General features: G+C 40.9%; 1 protein-coding gene across 5 annotated transcripts in view; it reads right to left on the bottom strand.

Moving 5' to 3' along the window:
- Window positions 1-15,344, bottom strand: part of GRM8 (glutamate metabotropic receptor 8) — a 767,368-nt gene that overhangs the window by 613,879 nt on the left and 138,145 nt on the right. For all 5 annotated transcript variants that reach the window (XM_032644030.1, XM_032644028.1, XM_032644033.1 and 2 more), the window contains one exon: window positions 11,327-11,543. In XM_032644030.1, the coding sequence (XP_032499921.1) occupies window positions 11,327-11,543 (217 nt within the window). The remainder of the gene's footprint in view (window positions 1-11,326; window positions 11,544-15,344) is intronic.

The following is a 15,344-nucleotide window of genomic DNA, read 5'->3' as shown; positions in this document are numbered from 1 at the left end:
CACAAAAGGCTAACAATGCACTCTGCACTTGCCTCTTTCCCTTGATTGCCCATTATGTGGGTGCCAGCGGTGATTCATGATGCAAATGTGGCCCCTGAGTCACATGGCCCTGTGTACCACTGCTTCAGAAGTAGGTCTGAGCTGCTACAAGAGGCATTTTTTTTCTCACTAGTGGAACAGCCAGAGATATGTTTAAATCATTACTTAAAATTCCTTTCTCGACCAAACCTCTTCCCAGAGCTGTTAACAGGAAACAAAATGTGCTGACTCGAGTTTCACTTTGCCTCCTTTCCCCTGCCTTCCCCTTGTGGAGTCCCCAGTGAATCATGAAATGCCTCTGACCACGTAGCATGGAAAGAAGCAAAGAAAGAAGCCCGGGGTCTGTCAAACATGCAGATGTTAGAGCAGAAGGACCATGTGGCCCAGTTTTGCCAAGGGATGTGACCCTTGAAATAATTGGCACCTTTTTCAATAAACTGTTCATCTTATACCTTCCTGATTGCACTATTCTTGAGCCATTTCTTTTCAAGGAAACCATAATTATTGCTTAGTTGATAAGTTATGATGGAAAGCGGGAAAACACACTCTCATTCTCAGGCCAACTCTTTTAGCACCTACAAAAAAGTGACATGAAGGGATTCTGAGGTTGCTTCATTTCCGCAGAAAGATGTTTCTATATTATGTTCTATCAACACAGTAAAGTGTGGATGGCACCTTAAAGCTCTCATCTCGTGCTGGAGTTTCCAAACAGAAGAGCTTGAACAAGAAAATGACTTTGGAAAGGGAAATGAAAGAATGCAATTTCTTTGGGGCTAAGCGCAGGAGGAGAAGCACACGCCTGCCGTGACACAGGCATTCAGCTCTGACGCAGGCAGAGCCCAGCCGGCAAGGACAAGGGGAAATGGGGCTGGCTACCTTGGTTACGGAAGCTGATGCCTCAGGAGAAACGGGGAGTCCAGGGCCCAAAATCCACCTAAAGAACCGGGACACATGTGGGTTCAGTTCAGACAGAACTCCATGAATCAGGGTTCAATCCAGCAGTTAGGGTTGGTGTTATGGCTGAATTGTGTCCCCCCTCCCCAAAATTCACAGGTTGAAGTCCTAACTCCCAGTACTTCAGAATGTGACCTTATTTTCATTGCAGATATAATTAATGAAGGGTCATTACAGATATGATTAATGAAGATGAGGTCATACTTATATGAGATCATCTAATATGAGGTCATATTGGATTAGGGTGGGTCCCTCAGAAGGAACCACCCCTTCTGACACCTTGATCCCAGATTTCCAGCCTCCAGAACCATGACACAATAGATTTATGTGGGAATTCCCTGGTGGTCCAGTGGTTAGGATTCCGCACTTTCACCGCCTAGGGCCCAGGTTCCATCCCTGGTCAGGGAACTAAGATCCCACAAGCCACGGAGCTAGCCAAAAAAATATATATGTGTGTGTGTGTGTGTGTGTGTGTGTGTGTGTGTGTGTGTGTGTGTGTGTCATTTAAGCCACCCAGTTTGTTGTACTTTGTTACAGCAACCCTAGGAAACTCGTACAGTTGGCAATAAGAGTTAGGGAGCAGGAAAAGAATAACTCGAAACAGGGACAACCCTGTTGATGACATACCCTGACCCTTCCTAAGCATTTAAATGGGAATTTCTGAGAGAGAAACTCAAACCATCCTCTGAGACTGAACTTTTATTCTAGGGATACGACACTAAAAGGATGAGAGAAATATAAAGACAACAAGCTAGACAGGGTCAGGACCCCCGCACACACTAGGGACCCAACAGACAGGACTCTGTTCAATGGCTTCATGCAGTCAGACCTCAACAGGTGCACGAGTCATGCAGAAGACAAGACACCTCCACCCTGTCAGGGGAAAGAGTTGACAAGGAATAGGCAGTGTGTCGTGGTTCAACCTCAGAGGTCAGAGTCTGGGGCAGAGCCCCACTCCTAGGGATCCAGAGTATGAGTCAGGGTGAGACAGCTCTGTAAGTTTGCTACAACCTAGAAGGGAGCTCAGGGCTCACCCTGGGACCACCAAGTACAGGGTCCATCTTGGCAAAATCACTCCAAAGCCCAGAAACTTGTAAGCTAAGGTCAGGACAAACTATTGGCCCTGATTAAAACTCGGGAACTGAACAAAACTGAAACTGTTGCCTAGGGCATCGGTGATGCTGGGTGGGAGTGACCGGGGAGAACAGGGGCTAAAGCCGTAGAGTAAGTCAGACACCGATTATCTATAAACGGACACATCCGGGTATCCATCCATAGATCAAGAAATGAGAATTGTCAAAACTGTATGTACTTTTTACATACATTAATCATTTCACAAATACACACATTACAAAGTTGGCATCATACTCTACATGCATTTTTTGTCTCTTTTTCTCAAGAACTTGTGTTGAACTTACCTAATTCATTCCACTCACATCACACAGCGTACTCCCTTTGAGCTTGGGGTCCATAAACTGTCACCCTCCACTGCCTCATGGCAGGTCTTTTCGTTACATGAACTGCAGGATGCCCTCTCTTGGGCACTGTGTTCTTGGCCAATGCCTCTGAATGATGCCTCCATGAAGGCAATGATCACATTCATTTGAAAGTATTTGTTTACATCTCTGTAACCTCTGATACACAGTAACCAGCTAGGAAGCAGAGGCCGTGATTCATCTCTAGATCCTGAAAGCCTAGAACAAGTATGCCCTGATCCATGGTGGGTACACAATAGATGCTGGCTGAGTCAGTTAATATATAGAAGGCTCAAAAGGAAGAGGAGAAAGCATATTTGGTGAGCCAACACTGACTGGCATTTAATTAATTCATGCATTCAACTAGGTGCCAACACTATTCTATGTAGTATATTAGTCATTCTAAGAAAAAATAATAATAGGATTGCTCTCTGCTAGGAGGTACAAAGCAAGTTTCAGGAATGAGGAAGACTGGCTGCTTTTCTTTGAGCTCTTATGTAGGCTTCACTCTGCTTTCTTATTTGCTCACTGAGCAAACTGGGCACAGGTTGCGGGCAATAAGACAACTCCTGGACCACCCATCAGCAAGGATGCCTAACACAATACGAGTTGGCAGTTGTTGACCACTTACCACGAGCTACACATCGTTCTGTATGATTTCTTTTGATTCTTATACAATTGCTATCCCCATTGTACGGATAAGAAAATTGAGGCATAACAAGAGTAAGTAATTTACCCAAGGTCTTATAGCTAAGCTGTGACAGATCTGGAAGTCAAACCCAGCCAATAAGGAGCACTTAGCCACTCCCCAGCACTGTTTGGCCTGAGGGATCCGGGGTGGGCTGAACCTATAGATTACAGGCTTTGGTATTTTCCAGTAATAAAAAATTGAATTCTGATTGGCTCAACAATGTGGAAGACCAAAGCTTCCCATATAGGTTACGTGTTAGCAAAGAAAATGCATAAGCCATTGTTGGGACCATCTCTGCCCTTCGGTTCCCAGAGCCTGAGGAAGCCTGACCACTAGGCTCGCAGCGCCAACACAGCCATGAATCTGGTGACGATGGTCATTCAACAGAAATTCATGAAGCACCTGGCATATGCCAGGCACTCCGCTGGGTGTTGGGGTAGCGAAGTGTCCTTCCGTTGAGAAAAACACATTCTGGAGGAAGAGGTATACAGAGAAATTGGCATTATGATCAGAGTGGCAAGTGATTCCACAGGGTTAAGCTCAGGGACTCATGAGAGCACATCACTAAGGATGAGGCAAGGTACCTCAAGCTTGTCCCGATATCTGAACAATGTGCTACCTGAACAATCAGACCCAAGCAAACACAACTGTTGGTGACACCATAAGCAATATTCAACAGCCAGGGGTGACAAGATTAAGACAGGGTAGAATATGTACCACAGCAGTTGTGGAGGGCTAGTAAAGAGAACGGAGAGGGTAGGCGGTCAGGAGCCACTCAAAATCTCCTCTCTGATCTTTCAGGCAGAACTTTGAAGGTAATTAATGAATCAAGCAAAGCCTTCCCTGGCCATTTATCCTACACACGGGCAGTACATCCACCACCTTCATAATGATCTACAGCTTTGCCACACATTCTGGAAAAAAAGTCTGTATTATCCCCATTCCTTTCACTAGTAATACCTGATGTCAAATAGCACTTTAGAGTTTATAAAGAACATTTCACAAGTATTCTAGCACGTGATGATCACTGAGCAGAGGGCCACCATTTTATAGACAAGGAAATTAATCTTCAGACAAAGTCTCATAATTGACGAAGGGGGATTTAGACTCGTTTTTGACTCCGAGGTGTGTTCCACTGCATCAAACTGCCATTGTTTACTAAATACTTAACTACGGCGTTAGAATCATAGGTTTCAAAGCATCTATTGAATGCTATTTGCCATTCCACATTAATAGCAGCTGTTGCTACTTAGCAGTTCCTAAGCCCTAAATATTAAGCAAGGCCAGAATGAAGAACGGCTTTGAAATGATGTTCCATTTGATCAAGTTCTGCAGTAATTGTCAAAATCGTATACACTTTCTTTGGATCCCTATAAAGCTTCCGCAGGATCGCTGCACCTGCAGTTCCAATTTGCAATCTCCTCAGCCCTCCTTTGAAGTTATTCTTGCCAATTGCCTGGTGTTAATATTAATTAAATATGATTTGCAACTTGAAATGTGCTATCAATGGAAGTCAGCTGTGGGAATATAAAGTAAAAATTTCAATTGAATTAAAATGTTTCCTTTCATTCACAGTATTTTACAACATTAATACTTTTGGCAAATTGATTTTTGCCTGCTGGAAGTCATTTTTCCAAAGCAATGAACATCTATGGGAAAAAGCTGCTCTTTATGTACTTTTTTCTTTCTCTCACTTAAAATACTTTGTTTTATTCTTGAAGCAAATCCATTGCAGTTAATAGAAACTTGATTCTTGTTTATAACCCAAGAGGAAAAAACACTTTATTTTAAAACTGTACTGAGATAGCTTAAAATGATCAGAGGGCACTTTTCCATTGTAGAGGTGGAATGAAATTTCCCTTACTTTATTTCTTGACCCACACCGAAAATAAATTACTATCAAATGTTTTGGCAAGTGTCGGTCATTTTATACACACAAAAATGAATTAATTAAATTGATTTATTGCATTAACATTTCAAACAGATTGTGCCAATCCAAAGACCTCTGTGATCCCTTCCAAAGTCAGAGATTTTAAGATTCTGAACACGTCAGACAATAGTCAGAAGCTTCCAGCATTTGCAAATTAGAAGAAAAAAAGTCACGTATGGTAGATTTGACAGAATCAGGTCTGTTCTGCCCCTTGTAATGTGTGGGATGACGACTCGCAGGCCTGTCATCTTCAATAAACCATTCATAAACACGATGACTGATTAAGGAGGTGTGTTGCCATACTGTGCAAATCCACAGTGAAAAGATAAAATGTTATCACAGATTCCTTTTATCTTCAAAGATAAAGCTTAGCTTCCTTGCCTCTTAGAATGATCGTGGCAGCATTAACATTTATTATCCTGTCTTCTTTTTTAAATAATATAATAAGGTAAGACAAAGAAGGGAAAGAACCTGTCTAAAGCCTCAAGGAAGTCATTTATTGAGTCACAAACTACAATTTCCAGAGCTTATGACAGAAAAGCATGGGTATGTATTATTAACCTTCTTATTATAATATCAATGAAAACATCATATCAGAGCATTAAAACAAGACAGACATAGAGGACTGTGGTCCTAACAACTGAGGATGTGTAACATAGGTGATGGAGAAGTCTTAACCATCAGCAGCAACTAAGCTATTCCCTTCCCTCAAGCCAAAAGAGACCAAAGGGGGAAATAAAAATAAATTAGGCCAGAAAAGACTCTAGATGTCCAAAATTTCCCAGGTGTCATTGAAAAGAACAATAGCTTGGAATTACACAAAGCAGGGAGGCTGAACAGCCGGTACACCACTGTAGAGGGAGTGTCCACTGTGATCCTACTAGGAGGCTCCTGACTACTTAGAATCCTGGCAAAGCCAGACACAAGGACCCCACCACCCACCCCTGTCTGGAACCCTGAGTTATCCATTAGGTCACCTCATCTACCCAAGTAGTCAAGACTGGGAGAGTAAAATTCTGTAGCACTTCAAAAGGAACTTTTGAGCTGGTTATATTATGGTCTGCTCCATTACCAAATTCTGTCTACAGAGCACCCCCCTCATCTTTATTGCTAACTGTTTGTCCTCCTGGCCGACCTCCCATCCCTGTCACTGGGAGTTATCTCCCTAAGTACACCCTTCATCACTACCACCCCCTGTTATGGGTATTAAATTGTGTCTCCCCAAAAGATACAGCAAATACCTCAGAATGTGACCTCATTTGGAAATAGGGTTATTGCAGATATAATTAGTTAAGATGAGGTCATACTGGAGTAGCGTGGGGCCTTTAATCCAATATGACTGGCACTCTTATAAGAAGAGAAGACAGAGACAGAAACAAGAAGGGAAAAGACAGCAATGTGATGATGGACGCAGAGACTGGATTGACAGAAGAAGCTAATGAACACAAATGATCACCAGCAAATACCAGAAGCTACCGAGGCAGGAAAGGATTCTCCCCTACAGGTTTCAGAATCAGCATGGCTCTGCCGACACCTTGATTTCAGATTTCTCGCCTCCAGAACTGTGAGACATTATGTTTCTGTTGCTTTCAGCCACCCAGTTCGTGGTGTTTTGTTATGGCAGCCCTAATATACCCGCTCTCAGGGACATTCCTTGATTCTCCGCCACTGTACCACACACTTTCAGCTGTGCCCTCTGGCAAAGTTCCTGTTCTCTTATGAATATCTGCTCAATAACCTTGACTTTTTCATCAAGAACTCCTACCGTCGCCTATCATGGAAAACTTCAAAGAAGACTGAGAGCCCTCCCATGGCCACAAACCCATCAAGAGAAGAGAAAAGAGAACACTCTGCCCTTTTCTTAGCTTTCCCTTACTAAATCTAGCCCATTATTCCCAAATCTTCATTTTTTTTTCATTTATACTAATTTTATTTTTCCAGCTTTTTTGAGGTATAATTGACAAATAAAACTTGTATATATTTAAGGTGTACAACATGATGTTCTGATATATGTACACACTGTGAAATAATTACCCACAATCAAGCTAATTCACATCTCCATCATCTCACATAGTTTTGTGTGTGTGTGTAGTGAGAACACTTGAGATCAACTCTTAGCAAATTTCAAGTATACAATACAGTATTACTAACTATAGTTACCATTCTGTACATTAGATCTCCAGGATTTATTCATCCTGTTTAACTGAAAGTTTATTTCCTTTGGCTAACGTCTTCCCATTTCTCCTACCATCCCCCACCAGCTCCTAGCAACCACCATTCTACACTCTGCTTTCATGAGTTTGACTTTTTAAAATTCTACCTATAAGTGAGAGCACATATAAGTGACAGCATGCAGTATTTATCTTTCTGTGTCTGGTTTATTTCACTTAGCATAATGTCCTCCAGGTTCATCCATGTTGTCACAAGTGGCAGGATTTCCTTCTTTTTTAAGGCTAAATAATATCCCATTTTACATATATTTCCTTTATCCATTCATCCATCAACGGACACTCAGTTTGTTTCCATATCTTGGTTATTGTAAATAATGCTACAATGAACACAAGAGTGCAGATATCTCTTCAAGATATTGATTTCATTTTCTTTGGACATATACTTAGAAGTGGAATCACTGGATCATGTGGTAGTTCAGTTTTTAATTTTTGAGGAAACTCCATATTATCTTCCATAATGACTGTACCAATTTACACTCCTATCAACTGTGTGCAAGGCTTCCCTTTCCTTTACATCCTCACCAATGCTTGTCATCCCATACCTTTATGTAAAGCTTCTCCCCAAGAGTGTATCTTTCACCCCCTTTAATTCACACTCTACTACATGTTCTACCTCAGCAATTACCCTTCCCACCTCAATTATCAATTTGAATGAGCTTCAGATCTATAGCTCAATTCCTGCCTTGGCTTTAGATCAATGTTCTTTGTTGCTCTTCTCCACAAAGGTATGTACCAGTACTCACAGTTTCTTGGGTTCATAACCAAACTATGCTTCCCACCCCAAACCAACCTTTCCACTTCACTGTCTCTTTTCTATTCATGGCACTTGCATTTTCCCAATTGCCCGGTTTCAGAATTTCAAGCTTAATTTTTTTCTTACCTTCGAGCTCTAATTCCAATCAATTGCTAAGTTCCAGAGACTCCACCTCCAAGTGCCTCTCAAGTCTGTTCCCTCTTCCACTTCTATTACCACTACCCCATGTGAGGCTAAGACTGATACTATAGAGGCCTCTCAACTGGTCTCCCCATCTTCCGCTTCTCATTAGCAAAGTCTTAAATACATATCCTAGTAGACCCCTCTCTCCTCGGTAGTTTCCTCCATTGTCTAGAAAATAAAGGATAAAATTACTATCCTATGAGGTAAAGTGCTCACCTATGTGTCCTTGTCACAAAGCCTTCCAGTTTTGTCTTCCATACCTCACTACACAAACTATGATCCAGTCAAATTGTGCTACTTGTTGATCCCAAATATTTTTCTTTTGACTTCTCCAATAAAAATGCTATAGTCAAGGGGCTGAGATTATAACAGCTAGGATATCAAGGGGCTATTTGTCTTATTTTATCAAATAATTCCTGTCCCTCTCTCCCTGAGAAGGATCCTGACCAGAGAAGAGACATCACGGGCATCTGTGTTCATGACCATCATTCACTCATAAACTTCGTTCTCCAAGACTCACGAAGGACACTTCCCCAAGTCTCAGATTTTGTTAAAATGAAAAACGTTCTAAACAAACCGTACAGGCATTGTACCACTAAACAGATTTTCCTTTCACTATCATTCCATTATGATCTGTCAGAATTAACCAGAGACAAAACATAGGAAGCCTCAATTTACACTGAAATTTCTTGGCAATCAATGTTCTTGAAGAGAGAAATCCTGAACAGAGTACAGGAAAATTTAGAAGAATTGGGAAAATATACAATTTCATTAATAGGCAGACACTCCAAAAAATGAATGTATACATCTCCTTCTCAGTCAAGAGACTAAGATTTTTAAAAACACTAGTAACACAATGACAGAGATGTCATCAACGTCGTAGTAAGAGGAGCAAATGTTATCGAACTAATGAATTTTCATTAGAGGCATCAGATCATTTCAGAATGGGTTAAGTTGCTACCCTATGCCATTCCCATTAATATCATTGTCATGTAAAAGGTTTCATTTTCAGCTATTTTTGTTCTGGATAAAATCTTTGTCATTAAAATGAGGGACGATTTTGATATTTAATATATTCCATGGCATACTCTAGTGTGGTACTAATTTGGCCTTTTCAGTATTCTGCATATTAATTGACAACCCAGCCCTCCTCCATTCCCCAGATAAGTGAGAACTGAAATAGAATGGAAAGCCAATCACGTCACAGAATACTGAAAGGATCAACACAGAAGAAACAGGTTGCTCTATCAAGAGCATCCTACACAAGGCACTAAAATTATTTTCTCCCGTACTAATGAGTAAGATAGAGACAGCAATAATTAATGGTACCGTCTGAATCCTTTTAGGTGACAGTTACCTAAGAAGAGCAATGCTCCTTAAAAGTGAAAACAAAATATTTCTTTTTTAGTAAGAAGAGTAAAACTGCGATCTCACTTAACTTCTAGAACAATGCATTTTATCAGATGCTTCAACAACTGGCAAATCATGTCCTGTACTGAATTTTTCATAGTAATCTGTTTCGTGCACACAAAATGTGCCCTATAGTTGAGAATGTACAGGATCACTGCAGAAAACTTCTCATTTCAGTACATACTCTATTAGTTTCCTTCTGTCGTTGAATTACCACTTTGGTGAGAACCGACATCAGCTGCTTAAATAATGCATTAACCCTGCTTTCAGAAGCTATTGTTTTCATTTGAGTAGGCATTTCTCCTAAGGATAAACTTGGGATTCTTTTCCAAGAAGGTAATGTAATTTACCCTCATTTAAAGTTCAATTGAATGTTTTGAATCATCTTTATAGCAGTAGTGATATAAATTAAAATTCCAAACAGCACAGGTTATGGCATCGTGGATATTTACAACAGGAATGAATAGTTGTCCCTTAAATAAATTAAGCCAATCTTTCCAACAAAACCAGGTCTTTTCTACATTTTCTGTAACAGCACAGCACTTGAACAAATGTTAAACACACCAAATATTATGTATAATAAGTTTCCATGTTCTGTTATATGCAGAAGAACAGATCGCAGGCATCTTCAAGTGTTTCAAGAGAAAACCTTATTCCAATAACTTTGTCTTTGCTAATTAGGGAATAAGCCCAAATCACTCCCATGGTCTTTTCCTGCACTGAAGCTTCTAAGAAAAACAATAAATTATCAATATAATTTCCTGCAAGTTCAAAATTACTCAAAAACAGCTAAAGGGCACGTTAAATTTTTGACAAAACATTGTTATTACTTTTATAGAAAAATATGCAAATTTTATTCAGTAATTCTTAGTAAGAACAACAGCATTTGTTAAGTAATGGTAACATGTCTCCTTTCATCCACAAAGTTATATTGTTGGCCAGTCAGCAATAATATTTGTGCCCTAAGTTGTTTTTGTTTTCTGGTTTTTCCACGCAGTGTAAGCCTCATGGTTATATAGACACGTAGTAAAACACCTACAGAGATTTGGATGAGAACCTTGAAAAAACCCGGGACAGAGTTCACGAGCACCCTGTTTTAACCAAGTTTTCACATCTTGCCCTTTAATCCCACTGTAAGCTTCAGAGTTTGAGGTAAGAATAAAAATTCAAAAAGTGAAATATGAGAATAAGAATATCGCTTATGTATAGCCTTGGGGGCTACTTCAGTACTGTTTTAAGATGATTACCAGTCTTAATTCCCTCTAGTGTTGGATGTTAAATTCCACTGCCTTTTTAAAAAAATTTAATGACTTGCTAATGTAAACCTCCATCTAGAACAATCAAATAGTATGTCATTTATTCAAATTTACAGTGGCTCTAATGTGCCAGCAAAGTCCCTCGTCAAAAAAGGCAGCTTTAAAAAATGTTCGCCTGAGTCAGGAGCTCTAATTCCTAAATTAGCACCAAAGTGTCACCTTGATAGACCAAGAACAACAAAATCATTTATAATAAACCCAGCTTCCCCCTAGAGTGGACAGCCTGGGTCACGGATCTCTAGGAGCTCTAATTATCCCAAACAGATCAGAGAGCTCTTGGGGGTGCTCAGACTTCTGCAACCTGTCATCTCCAAATGCAATAATCTGATAAATATACGCTTACCAATCTCCCGCGAGATCTGAGTGAAGGCCTCCACACCGCTCTCTCCATAGTTGCCCTCAGAAGCCAATGTTGACACATAATTCCACCCCAGTGCCGTCACAATGTCCACCATGGCTTGCGCTTGGTAGGAGTCAGGGGGGACCACCCGAGAGAAGAAGTCATACCTGGTGTTATCACTTAGCTCTGGGGCTGTGGATGCATAGCTGATTTGAGGTATCTGCGAAACAAATGACAGGTCATTTCAACCCATGAGGACTGCTGTCAAATGATGGATTGTCACACAAGAGACGAAATAGCCAAAGCTATACCAGAAACCTAGACAGATCAGCCTGCAGCCAAAATATGGTTTCATGACCACCAATTTAATTAGAACGTATTTTATAAGGGTCTGTGGACTCGCTTTCTTTCATAGCACATTTCTAAACAGTAAGACAGAATTTAGTTTGGGTTCAGGTCCCATTGTTTCAGAAGCCAAAGCAAAGCGTTTGTGCTTTTCGTTTTTGTTGCTTTTTTATTCTGTACATGATAAGTTCTGGTGTGGAAATGAGGCAGAAATGAACATGAAATGTACATACATGCTTCAGAAAAAGTCACCTCTGAAATCATCTTTGGCTTTAGGACATAAAGGCTACATAATAATGAACAGAGAATTTAACATGAGGCTATTTTTATGCTTGATATCATTTCAGTCTTAAGATTATATTTTTGGTAAAGTATTTTAAATATATAGTTTTGCAAGTCTAGCCACTGCTTATTGATATAATCACTACATACCACAATAAGATTTGGGAATAGCTAACCATGTATCTTTTAATTATAACATCTTTCCAGCCTTCCAACCCTCAAAAAAAAAAAAATCACAAAACAGGAATCCATACCACAATTGCTTTAGGAAAAGAGACTATTTTCTGACATAAAAAGGGTGAATTGCTAGAAGATATTCAAAATTAGAGATCGTATGTCATTTCTCCTAAATAAATTCAAGCTGAGAAACAAATTAACTGCATGCCATAAATCTACCCCTAAAAATGTTTGAAATGCAATATTCACTCATATAAACAAGTGAAGACTCTTACTCTACCAGTGAAAAGTGCTAGGATAGAAGAATACAGGGATGTTAAAGAAGTATGGCAGAAGGACATGCAGGCTAGACGGAGCACGGAAGATGTAGGAAATCTGGCATATAGGCCAGTAAGGACATTTCAGCCACACGAAACTGCATGTCCAAGGCCATAGAGTCAAGAAAGGGCATGGTGGGACTTCCCTGGCAGTCCAGTGGTTAAGACTTCACCTTCCAATGCAGGGGGTGAGGGTTCAATCCCCGGTGGGAGAGCTAAGATCCCGCATGCCTTGCAGCCAAAAAACCAAAACATAAAACAGAAGCAATACTGTAACAAATTCAATAAAGACGTTAAAAATGGTCCATATCAAAAAAAAAAAAAAAAAAAAAAAGAAAAGAAAGGGCATGGTATGGCATTGCAGCATTTCACATGGTGGGAATGCAGGATACCAAGGGAGGAATGTCAGGAAGGAAAACTGCAAAGCTAGACAGAAACCAGAGGATGAAGGGCTAGTCGGGTATGACAAGGAGTGTGGATTTTATTACCAAGGCCGTGGGGAAGCACAGCATGATTGTAACCAAGGAAATGACATAATCAAATTTTTGTTTTAGAAAGATCACATTGGCAGCAGTGGGGGAGAGTAGCAACCCTCAAATTTCAGTGTCCACCTGGGCAGTCCCATTCCCAAAGATTCTGACTTAGTATGTCTAGAGATCTAGGAATCTGCATTTTAATATGCCCTCCAGAAGAATCTGATGCAGGTGGACCCATACTATGCTTAGAGATAAACTGAATTAAAGGGAAACCACACTAGATGCAGGACAACCAGTTAGAAAACTACTACAGAAATCTATGTAAGAAAGCATAAAAGCTGAAATAAGGCAGTGGCAGGTGGAAAAAAGGAAGGGTGTAGAACCTGTAAGTATCTAAAAGACAAGGAAAGGTGTAAGAAGAATGCGTAATGACTCTCAGTTCTATGGCTTTGCTATCTGAGTAGACGATGTTTGCTATTTACCAAGACAGAAAAACAAGAGGAGATTCTGGAAGACAAAAATGATGTGTTCAATTTTTGACTTGTTTCTTTTGAGGTTCCTGTGAGATGAATAAAAACAACTAAAAAGTGGGCAATAATACGGTGGGATCTGGAGTTTAAGAGACGTGCATCTCATTACTCCTCTGCTGCCTTGCTGTGGTGTGAAAGTTCAGAGGTCAAAATGATTCCACGATGCACTAACTCAGGTTGCTTGGTTGAAGATGCAGGTTTGACTTGTACATAAAACCATTAATTCTGCTCTCCATCAGATCCTGCAGCTAGTGTCAGTGCTCTGATGTCAAAGAAGCTGCCGTTCCATCTTCCCACACAGGGCTACACACTCTGGGATCCAACCATCACTTATCACTCCCTGGCCAGATGATTCCCAAGCCATAGGGAGGTTTTGACTCTCCTCTTGACACCTTTATAAACCCTCAGCATCTGTATCCAAACCTTTCTTAGGTCTAGAGAGTCCTACTCCGTATTGGTAGCCAGTGAAGTGACATTGAACATCCTAAGACATGAAAGCCTCCTCGCCCCGGGAAGAGAAGTAAAAGAATGTGCTTGGAGCTCTCCAGGGCGCTGCAGGATTTGTTCCGCTTCTGTGTAACCTGTGTCTATCTATATTGCCTACGAAAAATGATTTAGCCTATTTCACACCCAATTCTTCCGGTAGGACCAAAATAACTTGCCTGTTAACATTGTGGGATCATGAAAACTAGTCCTGACCTGCCTTCTTTTTGCCCTTTCGCTTTCTCTGCCAGATACACCAGCCATCTCTTGATAGACTGTCCCCTTGATTAGGCTTTGTGTCTTTGTAGCAGATAACTACTTAGCAAGGACACCCGTCCAAATCTCTAACCACACACCAAATCTTGAATTTTTTTTACCTTTTCTTGCTTGCTTCTAGAGGACCGGGGAAAGAGACAATGGATGATTCAGTGAGGTCTACACTTTACTAGGTAAAACTTTCCCAGAGATCAAGAGCATGTTCATTTCTATGTTCTAATGAAAAAGATCCATGAGCCTGACCTTCATTTTGTTTGTTTGGTTGGTTTTTTTTGCGGTACGCGGGCTTCTCACTGCTGTGGCCTCTCCCGTTGCGGAGCACAGGCTCCGGACGCGCAGGCCCAGCGGCCATGGCTCACGGGCCCAGCCGCTCCGCGGCATGTGGGATCTTCCCGGACCAGGGCACGAACCTGTGTCCCCTGCATCAGCAGGTGGACTCTCAACCACTGCGCCACCAGGGAAGCCCGTGACCTTCATTTTGGAAGGGTTTCTCTGTGTGTGTGTGTGTGTGTGTGTGTGTGTGTGTGTGTGTGTGTGTGTGTGTAGGAGGGGATGGGGAGCATTCTCTAGCAAATTCTACGGCACTCTACCATTTCCTTGTCCTATTTGGATGTATAATAATCCTCCTACTTCCTCAGCTGCCCAGAGTCCAGCAGGAAAATGCCCTACACAGCCCCCACCCTGCCTATAATAATGAGCCACCCTTTTCTAAAAATGAGCACAAAGTGTGAAAATCTAGTGTTTGAAACCAAAACTAATTATCTCAAATTACTACCTTCAGTCAGTCACTTTCAGGGCTGTTTAATTAGCAGTTAGCAAAATGTGTAGGATTAATTAAACAGGTGTAAAGTGTATATAAAATAAAAGTGCAGATAAGAAATGATTGTTTGAATAATTAGGTAAAGGACTTTCTCCGCAAAGTCTTGGAGAGTTTTCTCTTTGCGGATCAATGTGCGGAAAAGTAATGTGAGAGTATGTGTTTGTATTTTCATTTGTTCAGTTCTTGCTATGTCTCAGCCTACAATAATAGACGCCAGGGTATACAGAGCATATTTCAAGACTTTTCAAATTGTCACGGAGTCGCATCTCATTTTTAGTTTATTGTGGTCGACCACTAAGCGTTGGCTCATTCAGT

Source organism: Phocoena sinus, chromosome 9 (assembly GCF_008692025.1).
Source record: "Phocoena sinus isolate mPhoSin1 chromosome 9, mPhoSin1.pri, whole genome shotgun sequence".
Lineage (NCBI taxonomy): Eukaryota > Metazoa > Chordata > Mammalia > Artiodactyla > Phocoenidae > Phocoena > Phocoena sinus.
Note: the sequence above shows the minus strand (reverse complement) of the source record. Positions and strands in the feature narration are given on the sequence as shown.